The following is a 27,268-nucleotide window of genomic DNA, read 5'->3' on the forward strand; positions in this document are numbered from 1 at the left end:
TAATTATAATATTTTATTTCTATTTCTAGTTATTGTTTTTGTGTATATTAAATATTATTGTTTGATCTTGCATTGAATTTTACTAATGTATGTATGTTTAATATTGAGTCTGACTGTCGGTGTAAACATAAAGCATTTTAAGTTATCAAAATATGCTTATGTACAATAAAACATTTAATTGAATGAGACTTTTTTTCTTTCTAATTTCTATAATAATAATAATAATAGTAATGGCCTCTTGTATAGCGCACATGTCCGTCACGTCGTGACGCTCCTTGCGCTGCCCCGATGATTACATGGCTTTAGCAAGGCAGCCACTGCGGCGCTCTCATTTCAAAGAATTAATTCCTGCCAGGTACCCATTTACATTACCTGGGTTGAGTGTGGCAAATTTCAAAGAATTAATTCCTGCCAGGTACCCATTTACATCACCTGGGTTGAGTTTGGCAAATGTAGATCAATGTCTTGCCAAAGGACATTAGTGCCGCGGCGGGACTCGAACCGCGGACCTTAAGATCGACAGTCCGTCGAAGTATCCACGACGCCTCTATTATGTTCAAATTAGTCTAGAAAAATGACTCCAAAAGATAAAAAGTTTCCATTATGCAAGTTCAAATCTGGCCCTCCGGTCATGTATTTTAGTGAAAATTGAAGAATTATCCCCCCCCCCCGCTATTACGGGTTGCCATAACAAAGGCTAAAATAATGATGATTGTCCACATTAGTATATCATAATCGATAAAATTTCCAATGGCACTCCGTGAATGTTGAATGGCTAGTTTATTTTTTTTGGTGGGGGGGGGGGGGGGAGGAGGCTGTTTTAAAATTCCATGAATTAGCTCAGATCAACTGGTGTATAGTAGGAGGGTAAAACCTACTGCTAAAACGCAACATTTAAAAAAAGATAATAATAATAATTGGTTCAGTTAGATCTCGAAACAGAGAAAAAGAGAGAGGGAGGGAGAGAGAGAGAGAGAGAGAGAGAGAGAGAGAGAGAGAGAGAGAAAGAGAAAGTGTGTGTGTGTGTGTGAAAGGGGGAGAGGTGGATGAGCGGTTTCCGTCCCATGCCACTAAGGGCACAGTCCCCCACCCTCAAAGTAGGGGGCCCGTTTCCGGTACACTCCTCCCTCTTTTAACTGCAATGCACATGAAAGTTTTGAAAATGTTGACTACAGTCTGATATCAATATAAAATATATACATATATTTCATCACCTAGGCCTATATGTCTAATAATCTATTCCAATATAATTTCCGATAACAAATTTTCTACATTTTACAAGGACGGATCCAGGGGGCACAGAAAGCAACGTTAACTTTCATCAAATTTGAGTATTGTTCAACTTCATAATGCATGCTTTCAGTATTGCATTATCAGCCTATTTTTGACTGGTGCTAATACGTGATGTCATTTACAGAGTAGTAGGCCTATATGTTTAATAAATAATGTTTAAATAAATCGGACCAATTAATAATAAAAAGTAATTATGAATGTTTGCCACACATTATGAGTCACTAAATCTATTAATCTCAAATCATCAATTTGGCCATGCAGTGGATGGCCGGTGTGACGGAGTCACAAACAAATCTATAATTATTTTGTAAAGTGTACATAATGCTCATTAATTTGTGCTTTCTCCTTTGGGGCACTACTAAAATATATGGAAAGAATAACTCTGTACTAGCAAAAGACCTGCCTGCCGAGTCATATATTTACAAAAATAAAATCGAAATTTAATCATCAGTTTTGTATGTTTGAACGAATGGGAAAAATGTCCGGCCCTACGTCAGACATTAACGAATCAGCCAAGTACGCATAGTGATAAGAAGTAACCTTTTAGTTATTTTTTGTCCGATTTCGTTCAAACTTTCATCAGTCTGCTTCTCTAATTATTTTACTTTGTTTTAGAATATTTTGCAATTCAGGTTGGATTTCCCTTCAAGAAACTGTGATGTCACTTGCAACTTGCTTGTAAAAAACTCTCTTGATAGTTGAGACCGATACACAAAAGGGGGTGCATGATGACGTTAAATCGTATCACTCATAGTTCTTGAATTAGATTAGAGACAAGTGCTGCTAGATGTTCCCTCCCCCTTTAAACTTCTTCCTATCACCCTCTGCCTCAAAATGGTGCTCTAAATTTAGACTTAAAACCCAGCGGATGTGAAAGACAGATTTCCTGCTCTTCCTGATAGTTCAACCGCTATGCAACAGGCGAATGCATAAAAAGTGCTGGATATCCAGTCTACACGTTGTGTACTATTGAAGTATGGATTCTCATCTTGTGATCTTACGATTGTGCTCTTGAAATGGTCGTATTTTACAGCTTTCGTGGATAATGTAAGCGGTATTTACAATGGCGATGAGAGAAATAAAGTTATGTCTCCTCGGGGTAAGTATATATTTGATTATCAATGTATCATTATTGAGTTTTTAGATGTTTCCTTTTGCAGAGTTTGCGAAGTCATTGATTCAGTCCGACTGCGGGTCCGAGTGCATGCATCAGCAGGCAGGAGGCGTTTGCGCTGTTGTATACGGGGGAGTTCCCCGTGCACAGTGGTGCATAGCAGACGGATTAGAGTCAAGTTGTACAGACATCCTCTAATCTCCAGGGTTTATTCAGAACAATTTTCTGATGGTGAATCTACATCATCATGATTATGTTGCCCCACAGCAGGTAGGACTATAATTCGTCCCTTTTTTCACGAAGTGACGGTAGCTAGTGTCTTTAGTTAGGAAAATCGTCACACAAATTTGTATGCGATTTTCCTCACTACCGAGTAGTGCTGTAGTCAAACGTTTAACCGTCCGGTATCCGACCGCCCATGGCGGATTCCGTTTTCAATTGGACGGTTTCGTTTTCCCGTTTTTTTTTTTTTTTTTATATATATATATATATATTTTTTTTTTTAAAGTTTCGATTTATGCCCCTCCACCTGGCACTATGCCTGGCAATGTCTCCTAGCTCAGTAATCGGTGTGATGACTTACCACTTGGAAACTAGAACAACACTCCAATTTGTCTGTCATCTTGGTTTGAATTTTTTGAAAGTAATCTTTGTAATAGATCTCAATATATATTCATCCAAGTTTAACACATGGTGTACCACAAGGTTCTATCCTAGGTCCTCTACTGTTTTTAATTTACTTTAATGATCTTACACATTATTCTAAAACGACATTGTTACTATTATTTGTGACTAGTTCACAAGCACGAATCGGCGCCTTCAGTTAAATCACCTTCCTGCTTTTTTAAATAAATCGTTTAACCGAAAACCGTCCGGTTTTGACAGGCGGTTAAACGGAATTGGAGATATCCGTGATGTTACAGCACTACTACCGAGTATCGTTACTTCGTGAAAATAGGGACGAATTGTAGGGGGATAGGATCATGTTCATTACTTTAGCAGTATTCATTCACATGCTAACAATTTTAATGGCTAAAAAAATAATAAACAGAAACGGAAGAAAGAGAAAAAGAGGATAAAATGTAAGAAGCAATGTCAATGAGAGGTGAAAATGGACAATGAAAGAAGATGATGGGATATTCTTCTGCAGCAACTTCCCCCATCTTAATCATTCATTGTTAAAGGGATCCAGTATTTTTTTTTTGTCTTAGATTCTTTAGAAATAGTCCTTGATTTAGCTCATGATGCAATGACAATTATAAACCTTGAGGTCAGTCAAGAACTCCATGACTTTTACTAGCCGATCGCCTGTCTGATTATCAAGATATTAATGATTGGAATTACAAATTTTGAAAACTGTTCGCCGAACGGTTTTCATAACACTACAGTCTATTGGGGAAAACGAGTATGGTAAAACCGGTCACTCAAAGATTTTTACTTTTTTGAGGCACTTCTTGATCATTTTGAAGCGTGATTTTTTTAGGGCTTCAATATTACACCATATCACAGACACTGGTAACATGTAGGACCGTGTCTCAGATTTAACATTGTTAAACGATCCCTTTAATATGTTAATGTTACTCAAGATTTAATTTACATGTATCAATTACGACCAGAAGTCCCATGATGCCATTACCTACACAATGGCTAAACCCATGACATTAGTAGAAAGTCATTTCTGTTTGTTCAATGTCAATTATCTTGCAAATAGAATTCCTTTGCAGCGTTGCACAAAACCATCATAAAACCATCATTGAAACTGTCATAAAACCAACATTGAAACGTGTGTACAGTAATGTAATTATCACACGTCTCAATGGGATGATGTATGTACATGTAGGTGAACTTGCAGTCTTGTACTTCCAATGGTTTCATGAAACCAGGCCCCTATGTACAGTATACTGTGGGTTGCCGAGCCACAACTTAATACAATACTTTAATATAGATAACATTTGTCATCCTTTAGTACCGTGTTGCCCCCAATAACCTTTAAAAGCATGGGAAATTTAAGGAAAAGATCCACTTTTAATTGCTGGAGAAAAAAAAATTGTCTCTGATTTTTGGAATGTACATTATAGAACATGTTGGAAGGAATGTCTTTTTAATCACAGAAGTATTTTTTATGAGAGATAGATTTCTAGTACCCTATTCATTCATATCTTTTCGACAATATTTAAGAATTTGCCAAATTCCATTTTTGGGTCTAAGCAACCTACATGTAGGGTACATGTACAGACATACATGTGGATCTAATACATTAAGGATTTCCATAAAAAGACAGCGCAGGAAAGAAATCTTTGATTCTCTATGATACATGTATCTAATTCTATACTCGCTTCTTCGTGAGAAGTTTTGAATCAAGCCTGTCATTGTTGAAGATCCTATCTTAATGGTTCTGGACATATGATGTACATGTTGATATACTTCATTGTAACTTAATTATCTTGAAGATTATTGATCTTGGCCACTTTGCCATGTTGTTATTGCTTGTACAACAGTGCAAGAATCAGTGGTTAGATGATGTCAATTCTTTGCTCTGCTTTCCTCCATTTAGATTTAATTTCAGCATCCTGCTCTTACTACCATGTTGTATTTTGGGGAGGTCTTTATTCTATTAATATTTATTGTGCCCTAGAGCCTAGTCAGGAAATCACTATCAAAAGCAGGTTTGTGGTTACAGAAAGTTATCCAAAAAATTTAAAATGTTAAGGGTCTTAGCAAATCGCAGCTTTGATGAAATATGTGTAGAAAGGGCAAAGATAAACTGTTCATTTTAAGAAATCTGTAAGAATGAGATGAAAATTCTGCATTATTATGGACAGGTTTTTATGAAAATTAAAACAAATATTAACAAAGTGATATATCTACACATGTACATTACCTGTAAGAATGCATTTGTTGTGAAGAGAATGTTTTAAATTCAGGAGCAGATCTAAAATATTGTACATCCAGTGTACCTGTAAAATACAATCAGGAGTTTGTCTTGATGTTAATATCAAGTGGAATATTTGAAGGAAGAAGTACAGTAGGAAGGAAAAGAGCAAAGTATAGAGGAAATCCGATTAAGAGAACAAAGATAAGGTTTTGGAATTGAGGCAAACTTGGCAAATATATACATGTACTGTACATGTATGTAAGAGAAAGAAAGAGACACTGCGTAAGAAAGTGGGGGAGAGATAGTAAGACTCGGCTCAAAATTAAACTACTAAATTAAAAGAGAAACGGAACAAGAAGGAGATTAAGGGGAAGAGGGAAATGTGAAAATTCATTGATTTGGGGTATCCTGAATTGAGACACTACTCACTCTTGAGTCTTGACTATGGTTTTAAATGTTGGCACAACTCCATCGACCACAACCGTCTGAGGCTTTGGGAAGTGGGCACTTCTTGGGATGTGGAACACTATGATCAATGAGAAACAAATTGTTCCTGAATGTATTCTGATGAAATCTAAATGAGCAATTGGAGCAATGACAACCTCTAGGCAAATGGAGGGAAACTCTGGTCAATTACTCTTTAGATTGGCTTTATGTATAGTTTCCTGCCATGTTACACGCACATGAGCTTCCCCCATATGTAGAAACAGATAATCAAGAAACTTTTGTGATTTACTTGCACAAGATTATTAACTCAGGTAATGTTCTGTAGTACACTATCATCACATATATCCACCTTCCACTCTTATTTGCCAAATTTCTATTAATGTCAAAGGACCCCCAAATTTCATTTTGTTTTACAAACAATGTAGGGCTTGTGCCTAAAAAAAAAAAATCTCCATCTGTAGGTTCTGCACCTCATTCCCAAATAGTAAGCGTGGAGCTATGTCCTATGTTTTAAGATCACCATATTGTAGGATAAGTTTACATACTGTGTATACTGCACAGTTAATGCGATTTAAACATTACAGAAAAGAAAAACATGCAGGTAATTCAATTATGGGATCATCCATTAGACAAGGAGAGAATTTAATTGACAGAATAAAGGTGTGAGAGGGGAGACGAGTGGCTGGAACGTTGTGAGACATGACATTGGTTTTAGCGGTCAGTAGGATGTGGTAGACAGACAGACAGTAACAGGTCGGTGTGACAGGGATATAAGAAAAGGAAAACTTTGTTACAATACATTGGCAAGGTAAATCCCCTAAATTTGTCAGACCACCGGTCCTTTTGACAAATCAATTTCCTAAGTTCTTGGAAAGATAGTAGGGATGACACTCATTCAAGATCACTTTCTTTTCATTTCTTATTTTAATGCAATGAATAGTATTGATTCGGATTGGTATAAAAAAAATGATCTTTTAGGACAGGAATATTCAAGGGCTTGATTACCTTATCTTTTCCCCTCTAATTGGCAACACTGTTATTTCTTTTTAAAGTGATATATGTTGTTGTACCTTGTTTCAATAAAGATAAAGACCAAATCAAAAACTTAAAAAATTGGTATAAATTTCTATGCAAAGACTGATAGTGAATTATGCCCTCTAAATTTTGCTACATTTAACTTAGGCATTTTATAGCTTATTTTCCTTGTTAAAATTCTCGGCATCAAGTGAAATGGACAAAGTGTGCTCATGAATCTTTGCTCTTTCTAAATGCATCTGATATGTTTTTAGGGTTCTCAATCAAAAGTTATTGGGCAAATTCACAAAATGAATTCAAATCCGATGTACATGTACAATGTAGATCATTGATTATAAGATGTATGAGACAAATTATGTCTGTTGCAGTTCTGAAAAGCAGCCAATGCTGTATTTTATCGTGAATTCAATTTTTATGTTTATGTTGTAAATGCCACAATTTCAAATGATCTTCCATAATGCTTTACAGCATGGTATTTTCATTATTAAATGTCCTTTGTTTTGTGAGCCTCAACTTCCTCAAGTCAACAAATCTGCAATCCCAAATGGGCAGTAAATCTGTTGCATTTACATGTACATGTAGAAGGATAATTGCATTTTATTCAAGTATGCAATTATCTACTTCTCAATTGCAATTGATCATGGTTCATTGTTTGAAGAAGTAGCTACTTTGTGCTGACTCACATTGGTTATATACATGTAACCATCTGTCCCCTTCACTAACAATCTTTAAATAGGTCCAGACAACTTATACATTAGCTACAAATCCCCTTCATCGTCTAGTGACGTATACTGTGCTTGTAGAGGTTCTAATGTGACACATGCTCAAAACTGTATTACTTTGATAGTCCAGAGTTCAGAGATTCCCTTTGTCTCACCAAGCCCTACTTGGCACAAAGAACTTTCAGAACTTCAGCTTTGATAATCAGGGACTCAAATTCAATTAGATGCAACTTCTAGCGGGGATGGCCATGGGGATAATTTGGGGGGATAATTTTCTTGATGAATGAATACCGTCGAAGAAGTTTTTTGTTTGACGTCAATGACTGCAGTTGGATGACAAGTTAGTTTGGCCGTCTTTGGAGGGCACGATGGCGAAACAAGCACAGCCAGCAGTGGGCGAGATGACTCACTGATTTGCCTTAAAAAGGGGCAATTAGTTAGGGACGTCATTGTGGACGGGTAATGAAATGTGACGCAAAACGTCAACTCTCTGCTCACAGGGGAAGCATGAGAGTTTGTCATTTTTTCTCTTTGATCCTGCAGGAATCGACCTTACCTGCATTTGTTGTGGAGGTGTTAGTATGTCCCTCATCTGTCATCTCCGATGGTCTATTTTTAAACGGCATTGATGAGACCATACAGTCTAAAAAGGCTTTGTTTTTAGTTGACATTTACTTTGAGCATTTTGTGGCTTCTTTATTTGTTGTTGGAGGGGATTTTTTATGTGTTTCCAGACATCTGTAATTGAAAAAAGTGTAGCTTCTGCAGGACAAAGGATCAGAAATTCTTAGTAAAGCCCAAACGTTCTTCATAGAGTCTGTCTGGTAAATTGATAAGGTCACGTATGTGTGAAATATAACTTCCTTAAAGGCCCACTGCACTACTGGTAGCTACTTGCGCCCTCTATATAACAAACAATGCCTAATCGGTGACCATTGGTCCCCCATGATCCTCTTTTTCTTATGTTAACTGAGAGCTGAGTTGATGAGATAACCAAATGTCCAGTGACCTTGCAGAGCGGTCTAATCCCTCCTGTAAACTACTGCAGATAAGCTTTAAAGTGGAATATTAAAAAATGAATGTTACAAATTGAGCTTATCATCGATCATTTTTGTAAATTATATAGTATTAAGTTATAATGCAATTAAGATTTGCTAAACCTTGGGGCTTGGGCCACGTCCTAGCTGTCCATACAGATGTTGTCTTACATGTACCGATACTGTATATCCCTATAATCATCATCTTAAATTGCAGGGCAATTTGGAATTCATGGAATGTTTGTTTACAAAATAGGCAGGGTAATTTTGTAAAGATGATTTTTTAGTATGCATGCAAAGTGCATGGGTTCCATCAGATCTGTCCATGTACATGGAGTTGTGTATGTACATGTAGCAGGTGAATTAAATAGTTAGTATACACCTGTAGTAACTAGAGGTTCTGGAGCGGAAAAAATACTTAAAAGATTTCGGGGGCTACTTTTCAAGCTTGCTTGCATGAAAATAACACTCTTTAATTTGTTTTGCTATTGAACTCTATGCAAATTTGGAGGGCTCTTTTATGACTTTTGGGGGCTCTTTTTGGGCATTTTGGGCATTTTGGGCATTTTTGGGGCTAATCCGCCCCGAGCCCCCGTGTATTTTCTCACTGTTCTGGAGTGAAACATGCATAAATGTTAATACATTAGTAAACAGGTCTCTCCCCTCAGTCTTAGACCTTATCTTCTGTGCTCCTGCACATTTCTTTGATCCATCTCCCTGATTATGTACACACCTGCGCTACATGTACACTGTAGCTGTCCTGAAGAGATGTGAGAAGGAACTCGGTGGTGAAGCCTAGATGTGGAGACATGGCTTCCTGTACTTTTTTTGAAGCATGAAGGTGTTCTCTCATAATGTAATTATACAGCTTACTGTGATACAGCTGTGTATATATTTACATGCACAATTTGAGTCACTGACATTTTCATGCAGCTTTTCTGTTTGTTTTGCTTCTTTCTGACCTTTTCCTGAGCACATTGAAACCTCATTATTTCTTCAAATGTAAACTGTGCTGTTCATGTACCGGTACATGTACATGTATATTCAAACTTTTCTCTTATTTTAGTGATGATAATTCTCACAAAGCAGGATAACACTTCCCATGTACATATATGTACATGTACATGTAGCTTTCAACTCTTTAAAACAAAAAAAAATCATATTACATTAATACCTTTAATACAAGAGTTGAATTTAATTTAGGATTACTGTATCTTACAAATGTATTGCCTTTGTATTAGTACAATGTACAGTGCACCTGTACAAAGCTTTAGCATTCCAGGAATGTTAGAGTTGTCCTTAATACCTCCCGAATGGATACACGATGACAATAATAGTAATGTATCCCGGGTACATGGACCCTTTACGCTTACAACTTGTGCAAGTATTCATATTGTACAGTATGTGTATGTGTCTGTACGCGTATTATAGGGTAAAATAACTCTTGGCAATTAAGCATGGTTGACTCATTAAAGCAATTAAGGAGCTTCCTAATATTCTTGTACTTGACGTACTGTATAGCATCCTGATGTTTGAGGCACTGCTTCCAGCTTTCTCCCTGGCAACGTAGTTAACCAAGTCTACTGTTCAAAGGGAGATAGGGGAAGAAGAGGAGAGGGGGAAGAAGAAGAAGAAGAGAGAGAGAGAGAGAGAGAGAGAGAGAGAGAGAGTGGACAGAGAGAGACCAAGAGGATGAGAGAGAGAAGAGAGAGAGAGTTGGAGATACAAATTGTGAAACAGAGAGAGAGAGAGAGAGAGATAGTGTAAAAAAAAAAGAGGGGGGGGGTAGGAGTGTGAAGGAAGGGGGAGGGTAAAGCAAGGGGCAGACAGAAGAGTGATTGAGGGTTAAGATTTATCATGTTTTGATTTTCTTTAATATGTGGCCCATAGTAACCTAAAGAATCTGCTAATCAGGCAGAATATAGCCCACTGCCTGGACTACACAACCAGTTAGTCCAATCCCAGTTTTTCTAATTCCCATTTCGTCTACCATCCATGAGCTCTAATAATCATTTGATAGTTATATTGATGAATGATTAAATGATTATTAGACCATATGTATAGTAGAAGATATGACCATTAGACAAACTGGGAAGTGGACCGACTGGAAAGTAGACTACCGGTACATGCAACTGAGCAATAGACCAAATGCTACAGTGTACAGTGTAGTAGAGTTATTGGAGATTAAATAAAATGGAAAATTGGAAATGAGACCAAATGACTATTAAATACATGTACACTGTACATGTAGTCATAAGACCAAATTTATTAGACCATGGATGTGGAGAGTGGATGGCCTGGGTGTAGACCATATGGGAATAGACTAATCGGGTAGTAGACTACCTGGTTGTGGACCAAATCAATAAACCCTTTGATCAGTTTGATGTTGTGCAGTAGTTGTACAGTTTATTGTAAAACCATTTAAATAATTTGTGCAATGTGAAGGGCAATCTACAACGTTTGCCCCTCGTAATAAGTGAAATTTTAGATATTTTATGTGTTTTGAACAAATGGGAAAAACTTGTTCGGCCTTACATCACAGTGATCAATGATTCAGCCAATTTCAAGTTCTATATGTTCCATATATGTTTAGTGATTACAGCTTTCCTAATTTTTGTTCAATTTCATTAAAAATTTCACCAGTCTACTTCTCTGATTTTTCTGCTTTCTTTTTGAGTTGTTTGCGATCAAGGCTTATTTCTCTTTAAAATCACATTTTGTATTAAAACGAATAACAACAAGAAACGGGCAAATTGCAAAATTTAGTATGTGTCAGTTGTAGTTCAATTACTACGTGCATACTGCAGCTGTGCAGTGTGAAACTATCATGATTGTGAGCCACTCAAGAAATTTGTGAACCTCTCAATTCTTAGAGAAGTTTCTGGTTTTTAAGGTACTTGTCACCTTTTTTGGAGCAGGACAGGCTTTAATTATACTTTAACACAGCGTTAATGCCAATCTGGCTCTCAACGAAGTACTGTACTGTATACAGATTTTAATAAACCTGACCAAAGTTTAATTGTCTTCAAGTGCTATGTTTATGATCATTATTAAGCAGAAATAAATACAGTGAGCACTGTATGGTTGAGGATAAGAGGTAAATGATATGGAAGTATTTTCAACAAGGCTTTCAGTTTCAATGATGTCACAGATGAATAAACTGTTACCCGGTAGTTAATAAGACAGTAATTAGCATAAAGCGTAGTAAAGAAAATGAAGTTGATTAGTGGTTGTAAAAGTTCCAAAGAAAATGTCTTAGAAGTTATTTTTACACAAGAATCAAGAAGAATGATTGCATTTTGTGAGTCTTAACTCAATTTTCATTTTCTATTCTCATAAATTTTGTTACAGATATATGGGATACAAAAAATTATAAATATACATCTTGGGTTCCACTTGTATGGCTGTGTCAGGATAATTGAACCATGGCGGTATTGGCTCAGTGAAATGAATAATGTCAATTTGTTGCCTCATTAATTTCTTTAATGGATAAGTGTCACTGGTGCAAAATTAAAAATATTCCAATACATAATTTTATGACTCATACATGTATGTAGGCAAATAAGCATGATTGAATTGTCAACCCCCCTATTTCCTACTCACTTTTTGGGGTCTTCAGTAATTAAAATTGAAATATATGTTGGACTAGACAAGTTGTTCTAAAATTCTGTGTCACACTAGACACCCCAAGAACTGGTATTGTCATACATTACATGTATTCTCATTATGATCAGTTTTCGTAATTTGTATAGTAAATGTATGTACTGTACATGTATACAACTATACGTGTACACCTGTGCACCATCTCTACATTGTATAACCTTCCAGAAACTACATGTACTATAAGCCTGGTTTAAAGCTCCTCTTACATGTAAGTGTTGGGAACCCCCAATTCGCCAAAAATTGGATGGCAAAATTTCACTTAAATTGTATCAAAATATGAAAGAGGATGTCATTTAAGCCACACTTCTGCAAAGATTTCCCCCCAAAATGTGTTTGAAGACAGATATTGATAAAAGAAATAAGAATACATAATTTGGGTTTTCTGTTGTACGCAGAAAACCTAAATTTTGTATTCTTTCATCAATATTTGACTTCAAACATCCTCTTTCACATTGATCAATATCCGATTAAAGATAGGAAAGTTGTGAATTTGTGAAGTTGTCATTAGGGAAACACTGCAATGTATCTTGTGAGCTCCTCTCCAATTTGTTCTGTACATAATCAAATTTATAAACTTTCATTTTCTTAGTCTTTGAGGACAGAATAGATTTGTTTGATACAGGGGTTGTATCAAAAACACATTTGCAATTATTATATTAAAGGTGAATGTATGACTACCTTTTTTTAAAGGGAAAATATAGACTTTTGAAGTTTTTTTTAGTACATACACTGTACATGTACATGTAACAAATGAGAAGGGACCTTGCAAGATATGTCAACAAGTTGTGAATTTGTGTTTGATTGATTGCACCTTTAACAACTCATAACTTTCTTATTTTGTATTGGTTTTTGCTCAAACTTTCACTGACCTGTTTCTCTCATTTGTCTGTTTCCATTAAAACCAACTTAATATCAAGGTGGGCTTCCCCTGTTATGGAATGAACCTCTATAGTTGTATAAAATGTTTACATGACATAAATGCCAGTAATGGATGACTTGAAGACAAAGTCTAAAACGACTCAATTTTGGTTGTTGGTCATACATGTACAACGTAGCTCATCCAATATTTCCTTGTTTTAATCTCAAAGCCGTTTGATTATTGTATGAATATATTGTTTTTGTTTCATTTTCTTTTTGTGTGCAGGACTCGGGAGTTGGTAAATCCAGTATAGTTCAAAGATTTGTGAGTGATACGTATTATGAATCCATCCCTCCAACTATAGGGTGAGTATTTATTTTTGCTTCATCTATTTACATTGTAACTCTTCCCCCTTTAATTCTGAATATTCTTGCAGATGAATGGGGTGTAATCCTCATGGGATTCAATGAAAACTTAAAGGAATGTTCAAGACCACTGGTCGATTAGATGATGTCCACTTGTCCAGACTACTTGATAGGCCTTTCTTTATCAGCTCAAGATGCCAAATAGCCCGATCATGAAACAGCGGGCTATTTGGCAGGTGAAGACGAAAATAACAGGCTATTTGCTCAGGAAATCATCTTGGGCTACATGACCGGTCCGTCTTCACCAGCCCAAAGACTGGCACTATGCACGAACACTGAGCAAAATATCTTGAGTTTTGAGTCTCGAGCTGATGAAGACGCGATTTGTAACTTCGGGCTAATTTCCCGAATCAGAAATAGTGGACTATTTGGCAATCTCGAGCTGATGAGGACACACCTAAAGTTTTCCCTCTAGCCAAATGAATATAACTTGAATGAGTGTGTAAGGGGAAATTGATAATGTAATGATGTAATCCTTGTGTGTTCTTTGAGCTTTTATTGCATTCACAAAAGACACAATGATGAAGTAAAGCAGTGGATGAAAGTGCAACTTTCCCTATTTGGAGAAGTAATTCATACACTGTTATTACTTATATTTCAGTCTTGTTGTTATACCCTGATTTGTATCATTGCCAAAAATAATGTTTAGACTACCGGTACACTAAGTATCTGTACAGATTATGGGTTATGACAAAATATCAGTCCAAAGTGTCAGAGATAAGAAAACCAAATACAAAGTGAAATACCTGTATTTCCTTCTCAAAGAATATTGTGGCAGATTTCTCAATCGAAATGCCCTACTTCATTAGACAGAAAATCAGTTACTCGTTATCATGAAAAATATTTTAAAGTCATATTGGTTATGAATATTGAATTACATGTAGGAGCTACCAAAGTTGGGTACACTTTTTTTAAATACGCACTGTATAGATTTACACATGGTCTGTCATTTTTTAGGAGATTTTTTATGATAGGCTTGTATTTTTTTTATTTGCAACCTTGTATAAAACATTTTACTGTATCTACCTTTGACCATCTTTGTTAGTCATCATGAATTAGTTAAGCAACCGGAATGTGAAGAAAAATTGTGAAATGTTTAATTACTAATCTTCTCTCCCAAATCAGAATTGAGTATTGACTTGAACACATGGTTCAGCAGCATACATGTATGTTCAGAAGAAACGTCATACATATTGGTACCTCATAGAGTTGGCAGACACTTTATATACTGTGTATGGGGTATAAATGTTGGTCAGATTTCTCTTATTTTACATGATGTTTAGCCAGATACGAGCAATACTAAGCTAAACTGTAATGTGAAGTTTTTCCTCTTTAAGTGAAATATTAAACAATTCAGAGGTAGAAAAAATGAGAAATTTATAACCCTGCGCTGACAAATGATCTCATAAAATGTCTATGTGCACTATACACTTGAGGATTGTGTGTCCTCAAAGTACATTATGTGTGTAAGACATCAATTTCAAGTTCCTACAATTACATGTACAAGTTATCCATGAAAGATATTTTCTTATCACTTTTATATTCATTTTATTACACTTTTCTTTATACAAGTCACTTTACTTCTGATACAATTACTCCTTTTTTATACAACTACTTTTAAGCGCCTTGAGCACCATGCATGGTGGATATGTGCACTATATAAATATCCAATATAATTATTATTATTATTATAAAGAAATTAGATATTGCAAATTGTTAATACTGGTATTGCTTTTTTTTTTCCTTCTCCTGCAGTGCCTCATTTATGTCCAAGACGTTAGCGGTTGATGAAAAGATGTACAAATTTCAAATTTGGGATACAGCAGGTCAAGAAAAGGTAAAGTGTTGTTTGCAGGTTATGAGGGGGGGGGGGGGGTGTTAAAAGAATGTCTACCGGTATGTATCAAGACATACATGTAGGCCTACAGTGTATATGGGCCTACTGTGCTCCATCGGATAGACTCATGTCGGATTGTCGGTTTACACAACCTTTCGTGAAAACATACCCCATAATTCACAAAATTTGCTGATTCACAATTTTTGTTCAAAAGATGGCCCTTGACATGAAGCTAATCATTAAACATGTACTGGTACATTTGTGAAAATAAGCCATACAATCAGACAATGGCGAATTGACAATTGCTGGCCTTTTTATGAACTCTTGTAATTATTTATCTCGTATTAAAAAGTGTTGGGTTGATACGCAAGCTTTGGTTGATTTGCTGTAGGTTTTTACTGAAAACGCCGGGTGAAATGGTCCCAATAATTTGGTGATAAAAGGGGTATATTTCACAAACATTACGCCCAACCCTTCAGGAATTGGGGCTTGGCTATTCACAAAAGTTTGTTTAACCTGAAGTTGTGAAGACCCAAAGAAATGAAAAAGCGGTGTACATGTATATATGATTTAACAAAATAATTTAAAAAGGGGAAACAAATTTGTGATAATTCAGTTCTCTCTAAGTTCATAATCCCCATTGATTTTTCTGAATGATTTATATGTTGCAGTATTGGACATTTTTCCCTTCAAATTATATGCATTGTTTTCTCAGTACAATATTGTACATGTAGATGGCTTTCTATGCCATTTTGCCATTATTTACATTTGAGGGCTTTACTAGAAGTCTGCATCTGTTACATGTAATGTCACAATAGTACGGACAGCATTCTTTTTGTTGTTGTTTGTTTTTCATTTGTTTGAAGGGGGGGGGGGGTGACCAGAAAATTTGATGAATTGAAAAAGTTTCACACTCCTCTCCAAACTTCAATTCTCACCACTAACCTGCCTTTAAAAAAAAAACAAGTACCTGAAAAAGTGTAGGTTAAAAATGTATGTATTTGCTTTTTAGTATTATGATCAAAAGATGAACAAAAACAAAACAAAGCAAAACAATACAAAGCAAGCCAAAACAAAAGCAACACAAAACGTCAACAACTACAACAAAAGAGAACAAACACTCATATTGAAATCAATGAAAGAGTGCTTTCTTTTCTCATGGCTTATTATCTTTGAAAAGTACAAAATCAACATGAAGTGTAAGTCTTTTGTCTGACTTATGTCTAATTTTCTTTTTTGCAGTATCGAGGTTTAGCACCCATGTATTATAGAGGAGCTGCTGCAGCTATAGTGGTCTATGACATCACAAGTCAGGTAAGTTCTTCTGCTTGCCTTTCACGTTTTAAAGGGAAATCCAACCTTACCTCAAACTGCTCTAAACAGAAGCAGATAAATCAGACAAGCAGATCGGTGAAAGTTTGAACAAAATCAGAAAAACAGTAAGAAAGATATGAATTTGTGAAAGTTTTAATCACTATAGGGAAATTCTGAAATTGGTTGGATCTATGGGGTGGCATTCTCATAAGTTAAGTCGAGACTAAGTCCAGACTTATCAAGAATTTTAGTTCACACTTCTATGGAATGCTGGGTTTCATCTTCCTCCTTCAATATTCATGACAAAGATAATCTACCAAAGACTTTGTTGAAATTCAGTTCATACTCATTATTTTTTCTTCCCATTTCATTGCAAAATTAATTTTTTGGACACTATTCACTGCAGGATTAAAAAAATCCGTACAGGGTAAATGAGTTGGCAACAGGCACTCCATAAAAGTGTGGACTAAGTTAAGCCAGGCTTAACTTAGTATGCGCTATCGGAATACCACCCATGAAGTTTGGACAGCTTTTTAACGACACAAACTGACTAAAATGTCAAATGTTTCAAAATATGTCTTCCAGGAGGATATCTTTTTAATTTATTTTTTATATGAGAAAAACAATGGGGTTGCCAATTTTTGTTTTTGTTTTTGATAGCTATGCATAACTGAAAGAATTCATCTCTTTTATGGGTTCTTTTCAAACTTTCACCATCATTGATCATACAGTGTATGTCTCTGATTTCTGCTTTTATTCAGATTAATGTGATGTCAGGATGGAAGTCTACTACAGTCAAACCTCCTTTAGTGACCACCTGTCTACAAAGACCCCATTTTTTGTTTCCCTTGAAATGGGTTTCTCATTGAAACATGTACTAAAGGAACCTGTCTACTAAAAAGACCACCTGTCTACAATGCCCACTTTTTGTGTTAACCTTGGGTGTTCGCTATAGACAGGTTTGACTGTATAAAGAAAACGTAAATTGTACAATATTTGTATCTGAATTTTTTTTCTTTCTTTTTACTCCAATAAGTGGAGCAAAATACATGTTGTAAATAAAATACTAGGTAAAAATAAAATACTATAGACTAGCAAACAATATCCTTTTCACGATTTAAATGACCTTTTGTTTTCCTTTATGTCTGTTTATTCCATATACATGTATGCAGTGTAATGATTCCAAGGAAATATGTCTTTTGGTATTTTTCTGTTATAACCAAAAGAACAGCAGGATCATTCAGTACTTCCAGGCTTGGACACTTAGCCCATATTTAGGCATATAGCGTTGATCCTTTCCGTGTTATGAGTATTTAACAAGTCTTCTAGTCTGGCATATTAAGGCAATATATCAGAATGTGAGAGGTGAGAACACTACTGTTGCCCTTTGTTTAAAAACCATATTCTCAATTCTCTGTGCCAGAAACAAATACACTTGCATGGCCTGTGCATGTGCATTCATGCCAAAACTGTTCTTCTGTCTCTCACGCAGCAAGGAAACATGCCTGATGAATCTGTTCAATGTTTCTGTTTCTGAAGGTAGTTGTCGCTGCAGTAGTAATGAGTCATTCATTGTTTCCTGAAATAGGCCGCTCTGGCCCTTGAGCCATCGAGTGGAAAGTACAGTGAAAAGGAAACTTGCCTGGTTACGTACGATACATGCCTTGTAACTGTAAGCAGCAGCATTGCCAGCTTATTACACTGATTACTGGATTAATGTCAAGCGTGCCGTGATAGTATCTAGGCTCAAGACAAGTGTTGCTATAAACTGGAGGCGTACACAGGATTTGAATTACGACCAAAGACGGAGATAAGTCCGAAAATGTCTATTTGTAAACGACGGATGAATGGCTGAATAAAATTGAGAAGTATCTTTAGTGGATTGCAAATTAATATCGTTCCCAGAAAGCAAACCACAGAGAAAGAAGTGCATGATTTTGCTTTTGCTACAAAGGTAGTGATCCCTTAGCCCATTTACAGAAATCAATTCTTTTTGAATGAATTAATTCATCTAGACTTCACAGAACTTTTCCTTAAAAGTAATACACATGTGTTGACAGACGAATTGTCAAAATAAGTAAACTGTGTATTAAGATTGAAGACACAAAGATCTAGTTCTTTTTCTAATTTTTTTTATTCAATGTATATAATTACTGCTTGAAGACTTTAATTGAGTGGTCTTTATTTGTTTATAAGAACTGAAATTCTGACTTCTTTGTCTTTTTAAGCCAAATTTCTTTGAAGGTTTTTCTATTTGAACTATTCTTTGAGGAATCAGTTGTGTTTGTAGGGGGACTCCAGAGCCCGTCTTATAACGAGTTGTGATTGATCACAAGTTTGCAGTCTCGTATCTCTTATTTACATAATTTAGATTGACATCAATCATAAATAAGTTCTCTTTTGGAGACAAGGCCCTGGTCTGATATGTTAACAAATCATCTGATAGTGGTACAACATGGTGCATTTCTTTATTATAATTAGGCAGCCAATAGTTACAAACTATTACTTTGGGGTTATATTTTATTTTTAGATTCCAAATTGTAATTGAAGTAGATTAGTGGCTGTATGGCTGAAACTAATTGAATGTACAAACTGTAAAAAGTAAACATACATTAAATTAAAATGATAAAACAAATTGGGGGGGGGGGGGGGCAATTGTTATTGAAGCATGTGGTGGAGTGCTGACCTGACATTTGCTCCTGCAACAATTGCTCTAGGCTGTATTTTGTCAGATGTATAAGGTTAGGGTTAGCGGTAGCGTTGCAATTGAGTTTTAGACTGTCAGGTAGGTTTAAGGTTAGGGTTAGGGTTAGCGTTGCAATTGATTTTTAGACTGTCAGGTAGGTTTAAGGTTAGGGTTAGCATCATAATTGATTTTTAGACTGTCGGGTAGGTTTAAGGTTAGTGTTAGGGTTAAGTGTTGCAATTGAGTGTTAGACTGTCAGGTAGGTTTAAAGTTAGGGTTAGTGTTGCTATTGAGTTTTAGTCAGACTGTCAGGTAGGTTTAAGGTTAGGGTTAAGGTTAGCGTTGCAATAGACTTTTAGACTGTCAGGTAGGTTTAAGGTTAGGGTTAGTGTTACAATTGAGTTTTAGACTGTCGGGTAGGTTTAAGGTTAGAGTTGGGGTTAGCGTTGCAATTGAGTTTTAGACTCGGGTAGGTTTAAGGTTAAGGTCAGGGTTAGCGTTGCAATTGAGTTTTAGACTGTCAGGTAGGTTTGAGGTTAGGGTTAGGATTAGCGTTGCAATCAAGTTTTAGACTGTCAGGTATTAAAAGTTTAAGGTAAGAGTTAGTGTTGCAATTGAGTTTCAGACCGTCAGATAGGTTTAAGGTTAGGGTCAGGGTTAGTACTGCAATTGAGTTTTAGATCATCAGGTAGGTTTAAGGTTAGGGTTAGGGTTAGCTTTGCAATTAAGTTTAGACAGTACATGTACATGTAGGTTTAAGGTAAGGGTCAGTGTTGGGTCCAGGGTTGAAGTGAAGAATTTTGATCAGTTTAGGAAATTGTAGTCGATTGTCGCAGACGCAAGTGCCAGAGATCCACACTGCCTCATGTACATTGTAGGTAGTCTGTTGTGCAGTAGCCTGTTTCACATACATTGTAGATAGATCTACAACTTAGCCTGCTGGTTGAGGTGAATCAACTGTCTATTTATAATCAACCATGACCAAATTATCACATGCTAGTGTGTAAAGAAAGGCATGGCTTGTGATCGTTATTCCTGATTGTCGTTCCATAGTCTTAGAGAACTTCTAATTGCCCATTGTATGCTTGTAATCTTGTTCATTGCAAAATGTACATGTAAAACGGTGAGAAAAATGGAAGAGAACCAATCACCCCCAAAACGATATGATCTGAGTGCTTTTTGTTCTATACTGTTATGCATTATTAGAAAAACTCCAGCTTAATAGAATATTACTTCTTAAAAGAGCAAATTGCAACTTTTCTAGTATTCCTCATATCACTGCCACCCTATGAATATTTGTAGAGTCAATCTATTGCACATTTCCGCAGCTATTTTGTTCCCATCGTCCAATCCAAGTTCTGCTAAGTAAAGCCAGGATGCCTTTGCCGCAATCACAAGTAACAAAAATCCTCTGTTACTGCTATGAGCGCAATTGAGCACTTCCTTCCTTCCAAAGCCTTTTGCTTTCCCTTCTACCTACAATATCGTCCTATTTTCCATATCTTCAAGTTGATCTCATATGTTACATGTACAGTAGACTCACAATACTGCCATGAATATATACATGTATTATGTACATGATATGATTAGGCCATGCATGATTTAAACAAAGTTTCTTGTCTTGTCTTGAATGAGAAGGAAGAGGGGGGGGGGGTATTCCATGTAATTTGATATTTGAATGTTTCCAACATACATTTTCAATAAGACTTGACATTTTCATACACTATTAAAAAGGTTTTAAATATGGTGAAATTACACAATTTCTGTTACTTTTGTTCTCTAGATTTTTTCAAATTCTTCTTCTTAATGTTATTTCCACACAATCCGGCCATAAGTTCACACAGCATAGTTAGTGTTAACTCATATACTTCAATGGTTACGGTAATGCCTTTCTGGCTCAGAACAGACAATATACATTAAAATCAGAAACTTTTACACATATTAATTTTCAACAAATTTCACAAGTATTTAAGATTTGTGACAATTGCTGCCATGAAATATGAACTAAGTCACACTATGACACAATACTAACTTTTGCCATAAACCACAAGTTTCCTGCTTTAGAAATCGAAATGAAAAAGTTGTCAAATTCTTGGTGTTACATACATGTAAGTATGTATGCAGCTTCATTTTATGTTTTGGAATATTGTGTTGATGCAGTAAAGTGAAATGAAAAAATATAGGGATGCTGTCAGTTCTATTAGACTCAACCGAAAAGGCAATAGATATATGTACATGTATTTCAATTTATAATAATAATAATAACTGAATGTTGTGTATAGCGCACAGCATATACTGGTAGGCATAATTGCATGTCTATGCGCTTTACTAATTTATACGTGTTTCTCTCCAAAACCCCCACAATGTACAGTATACACATGTTATATGTCTGATGTACATGTATAAATTCAAACTGATCAAAGTATTTTGTCTTAGAAGTATTCCTTTGTTGCCTAAAACTTTTGCAAGAAAATTGTCAACAAGCTTTAAACAAGCTTTGCTTGACCAGCAATGGAAAAGTTGTGTACTGCTAAATGTCTCCTACAATGTAGATCGTAGATTGCGATTTACTAGAAGTGGTTGTACATGTAGGTATTGATCGTGAGCTATCAAAATTGTGTGTCTTAAAGAGAAGGTTGAGTTCTGGGAAGAGGTGAAAAATAATTTGTGAGCGTTATTGTTATTATGCAAGGGTGGAAGAACATCAGATTAAACATGTTCCATGAAAAGCATGGCTCTTCAAATGCCTTCATATTCTAAATATGACATAAAATACGTAAAAATTGGGGGGTAGGTTTTTTTCGCCATGTGCTTGTGTAGTCCCGTATACATCATTCTGTGTACAGTGCATGTAACTTCGCCAAGATTTGGCCAAATTTCTTATCATTTTGATGATTCCAGAACCTTGCAATACACACAAATACTTATATACTAGATGATCAACCTTTTCTGATAGATTCCACACCGTTTCTTTCACAATGCAATCACATGACCAGAACTCAACTTCATCTTTAACTTGTGGAAGGGAAGGTGACCTTTAAGGAAGTTAGCCAAGTTGCCAATATCTTTATTTAGCTTTATTATCCAACGATGATATTTTTAGTGGAAATGATATGTAAAGTTGTCATTTCCACCGATTGTTTATCTTTGTTGAATATTGCATTGCCTACATGTATAGTCATTGTAAGAGTGACAAGATTATATTTAAAAAATTAGTCTCCAGTGGTCAAATCTTCTGTTTTTTTGTTCATGTATTATGTAGATTTGCTCAATTTTTCAAAGTGGCCCATTGGCACTACCTGTATAAAAGAGATATCGAATAATGATATCAATAGAAGCTGAAAATAGATGAGAAACAGATGAGTGAAAGTGAGCACCATCCCATGAAAAAGTTATAGATTCTTGTTGTATTCGGCCAAACACAAATAGGCAACTCTATGACTTATCTTTCGGTGTCCTCTGCCATTTGCTCTGTATGAGTCACAGAGTTGCCAATTTGAGTATGACAACAACTTCAAAATTGTATAAGTTCATTTTTAATGATACTTTGCTGTCATTTTTCTGCTCTTATTAACACCAAATAACTATCAGGGTGGACTTTCCCTTTCCGTGAACTTTCAATTTGTTGCCAAAGATGTATAATTCTGTGTACCGGTATCTCTTTTTCTCCCCTATATCTGCTAACATCAAACCTGCCAGGCATCATTCAGTAAAGTACGAGACTGGATCCGAGAGTTGAGACAACATGGTCCAGAGAACATTGTTATATCAATAGCTGGGAACAAGTGTGATTTAGAGGATTTAAGAGAGATTCCGGTCAAGATCGCCGCGGAATATGCTGAAGAGGTCGGAGCGGTATTCACGGAAACGAGCGCCAAGACAGCAGCAAATATCAAAGAATTATTCATTGCAATTAGTGAGTATGGGTTATACAGCTGCAAGAGTATGTGAACCACTCTACTTATATGCCATTTTCGTAATGTAACCAAATTTATACTTCAGTGCCCTGTTACAAATTATTTAATTCACATGTTAAAGATAAACTTGAGTTGTGGTAAAAAAGAAAATGAATTCTCACAGAATCTAACGAAACTTACACTGAATGTTCAAGATTACAAATAAATGTCATGTGCCAAACAATTTTGGAAGGAAATGTATACTGGCTGAGTAATGAGCATAGAAAGATAAGGAAATCAGGGTAGTACCAGCCCCGACAACATGTGTGTTGTCCCATGTACAGCTTTCTGTGTAAGTGATTGTTACTTTACCAAGACTTTGCCAAATTTATGATGATTTTGATGACTCCAGAACCTTGCATTACACACCATTACTTACATGCTATATGATCAACTTTTCTGATCCATTCCACACCTTTTCTTTCACAATGCAATCGCATTACCAGAACTCAAGTTTATCTTGAATAATTATTGTATTTCAATAGTCAGAATGCAAAGTGCATATATTACTTGTTGTTAGGTAGGGCAAGCCACAATGTTGGTCCTACCTAGCAACAACTAATGTTGCAATTTGAAATCTGCAATTGAGATAGAATTGAGGTGAATGAAATAATGCATATCGAGGTGCTCCACAAAGACATCCGCATAAATTTGTTTACCCGTACATTACGAAAATCAGTTAAACCTGATTCTGGGTCGAAGATAATACATGTTCAGCATTAGGAAGAGCTTGACCTCTGACTAACTTCCTTTGTTTTTGAAATTCTGATTTTTGGTCAAAAGCTTAAACCCAGCATCAGGTTAAAATCTTAGTATATGGACCAAAGGGTTTTTAAAGGGGTGTTAATTTTAAGCTAGTCAGTTACACCTCCAATCCGACCTCAGACCGACAGACTTTGGGCCAGTGGGGGTAATTCAATTGTCTGTTCTTTCAGGGAGGTGTTTCCCAAAGACTAAGATCAACTTTAGGTTGGACTTCATGGCAGGCCGTTCATGCCACTGTCTGCTCTCACCATTTACTGGCATTGGTGTCTCAAGGGATGTCCAAAATCATGGTCACAAATCTACAGAATTTACATTTTTGATAATTCATTATTGAAGGAAAAAATATTATCTAAAGGTTCCTCATGACATAAAATGAACATAGAGGGCAGTATGCACTTTCTGTTGCATGCATTAGTTTCTACCATCCTGCAAGTAACAAACAACACAGACAAAGTGGAGTCAATGTAGTATTTATGTACATTAATTTTATATTTGTGTGAGGGCAGACAGATATGTTGTACTAGTACTTGTAAGAATGCTGTGCAGTCACTTAATTTTGTATAGTACATACAGCATTACTTATTTTTAATTGAAATATTTACAGTGAAGGATATAAGCAAGTAACCCCAGTCTAATAGAATTCACAGGCAAATCCAATTGACATTACTTTTATGTGTATTCAGAATATGCAAGTCTAATGTCAATAAATCTTTGGGTTTAATTTAAATGAATGTATAAAACAAAAGGAAAACATTTAACAAAATGTCCCATTAGCTAGTGTTGTGAATTACAAGTAGCAAATAAAAACTAGCAATATACATGCCTCTAAACTTTTTTCACACTTTTGATCTCCTCTGTCAACTTTGCACAGGTAAAAAACTTCCACCGGAAGTCTTAGTACCAAGTTACGGCACGGACACGGTCAACTTGAGGAACCAGAAAGAAAAGAAAAAGAGAGGTCGATGCTGCTGACCCCAACCAAAGGTCACCGGAGGTCATAGGTCAATTCTTAGCCAGCCATGCTCTCGTGATCATCTGATACACCTACACTGATTCATGTAGCTGCCGCCATGTTGTATGTTCCTTAGGCTTTTGAGAAGTGCCTTTCTAGAAGATGGTGGAGCCTATGTTTCCATCACCTTTCCTACTACGAATGCTTCAGAGGAAGTCATCGTACTACGTCCTTGCCTAATGCAACGCTGCCAAACTAGTCTTATACCCCAGCCACACCAACGAAACAGACAACAGATCGAAAACAAACTTTTACTTTACCACAAGTGTCCAAGAAATGGTCGAGAGTGGAGTCAGTTTGGCAATTCTAATGAGGTATTAGAAATTTGACTGACAGGAAAGTTATTTAAAGATGAGGGCCGAGTTTTGTGAAAGTTAAAAAAATGTGAGCTTTTCATTATTTGTTTGTTAGTAAGAATATTATAGAAAAGGATGGCTCTTCCAATGCCCTCACATTTAAAATACATGTATAACATGTAGCTGTATGGGTAGTCCCACATACACATTTCTGTGTACAGTGCAAGACTCATTCACCGCCTTATCATTTTGATGATTCCAAAACCTCATAATAAATGCCAATACATATGTCCTATACAATTAACCTTTTCCAGTCGCTTCCAAATAGTTTCTTTCACAATTCAGTCGCATCATCAGAACTTGGGTTTATCTTAAAGTTTAAAAAATGGCCTTTAAGATCATCAGAACCCTAAATTGTCTGTGACCGAGAAGTATTACTATCGCATATCTGTGTGTAGCCTGAGATAGTTTAAATCTGTTTATAAACTTCCAAGACCTTTTTTTTCTCTAGTCTTGATTGAGTGGTCCTGCAGTGGAGAGGGTTGGTTGCAGTATTTGTAGTGATAAAATCAACATTTCTATTTCCCCTTTCTGAGATATAAATAGTGCAAACTTGTGGGCTCATATTCATAATCATAGAGCGCCAAGTGTTAAACTGTACAAAATAGTTTAATGAATGAAACGATAATGAGAAATTGAGATCATAGTGTGTTCAATTAGTTACAAAATGTTGGTACCTTTTTACAAGATGAAGGGGTTAACACTTAACTCAGTGGACTATTGTCTGGACTGAAATATTTAGCGACAAAAATAATGATGTATCTACCAACTGTTTCACTTCATTATCCAAGGGTTAACGCATGATCATTCGTGGAGTTGAAAATGATCCCCTATTTGCTAAACTTTCAAGAACATTTTCTACAATAAATGACCCCTTTTTTCCTAAAAACTGGTACAAATTAGGCTTTAAATAAAATCTAACCCTAATTTATTTTTGACCTCAATGATTACTAAGTCACAAAAATTACGATATTTTCCTACCGGAATTTTTATCTCAAAATGGAGGCTAGCAGTTTATTCGGTATGGATATTAGTGGAGTACCGAAGTGTATCGGTGGTATTTGATGATCAGGAGAAAATGGTTTGAATTTCTTTCTTCCTTTATCCTAGTGCCATGTATATAGTATTAAAAAGATCTTTATATAACTATACATAAAAACATTTGTATCTATTTCAAATTGTACATTGCAATCATGTGCTCAATTATATATGCATTTTTAAAAATTAGAGTGAAGTGTGAATTACGTGCTTTCTTATGTTCAAACTAAGTTTGCTGTAAATGTGATTTAAAATGTAAACCATTTTGATGTTCAAGGTCATGAAGTGGGAATATGCAGGCGTATTTTAGTGCATATTTCCATTAGACTTGGAATCAAGTGTTTGATTCCATGTGTGGTGTATACACGGAGGAGGCACTTCATCTATGATGTCTCTCTTTACTCATTTGTAGTTGATGAATTCCTGGGGGGTGTTTCACAAAGATCCTAAATTGAACTTAACAATTATGAAAAGCCACTAGCATCTTTGAAAATATTTTGTAAAAGATATTTTAAAAGGCATAAAATGTTGTTTCTAATTAAGTTGACTTAGGATCTTTGTGAAACACCCCCCCCCCCCCAGTTAATACAGTATTTGTTGATGAATTCCTTGTAATGCAGTATTTGTTGATGAATTCCTTGTAATGCAGTATTTGTTGAAGAATTCCTTGTAGTGCAGTATTTCTTGTTTAATTTCTGGTAATGCAGTATTTGTTGATTAGTGCTATTAGAACTAAAGCTTGGGTAAATGGCCTACTTCCAAAACGTTTTTTTTTTTTGGGGGGGGGGGGGGGGGGGGGCGGCGGGGGATGTAGAAGGGGCTTTTGCATTCCAA

The 27,268-nt window shown here is 35.9% G+C and overlaps 1 protein-coding gene across 1 annotated transcript; it reads left to right on the forward strand.

Annotated features, from left to right (window-relative positions):
• Positions 1–2,241: 2,241 nt before the first annotated feature.
• On the forward strand, positions 2,242–27,213 carry LOC585164 (ras-related protein Rab-22A). The gene is made up of 6 exons (XM_785001.5): positions 2,242–2,392; positions 13,331–13,410; positions 15,226–15,307; positions 16,550–16,621; positions 23,007–23,223; positions 24,900–27,213. Exons 1-6 carry the CDS (start codon positions 2,357–2,359, stop codon positions 24,998–25,000), a joined length of 588 nt encoding a protein of 195 aa, XP_790094.2. The 5' UTR covers positions 2,242–2,356; the 3' UTR covers positions 25,001–27,213.
• Positions 27,214–27,268: the final 55 nt, after the last annotated feature.

This window comes from Strongylocentrotus purpuratus, unplaced genomic scaffold, assembly GCF_000002235.5.
Source record: "Strongylocentrotus purpuratus isolate Spur 01 unplaced genomic scaffold, Spur_5.0 spur5_scaffold_8, whole genome shotgun sequence".
Classification (NCBI taxonomy): domain Eukaryota; kingdom Metazoa; phylum Echinodermata; class Echinoidea; order Camarodonta; family Strongylocentrotidae; genus Strongylocentrotus; species Strongylocentrotus purpuratus.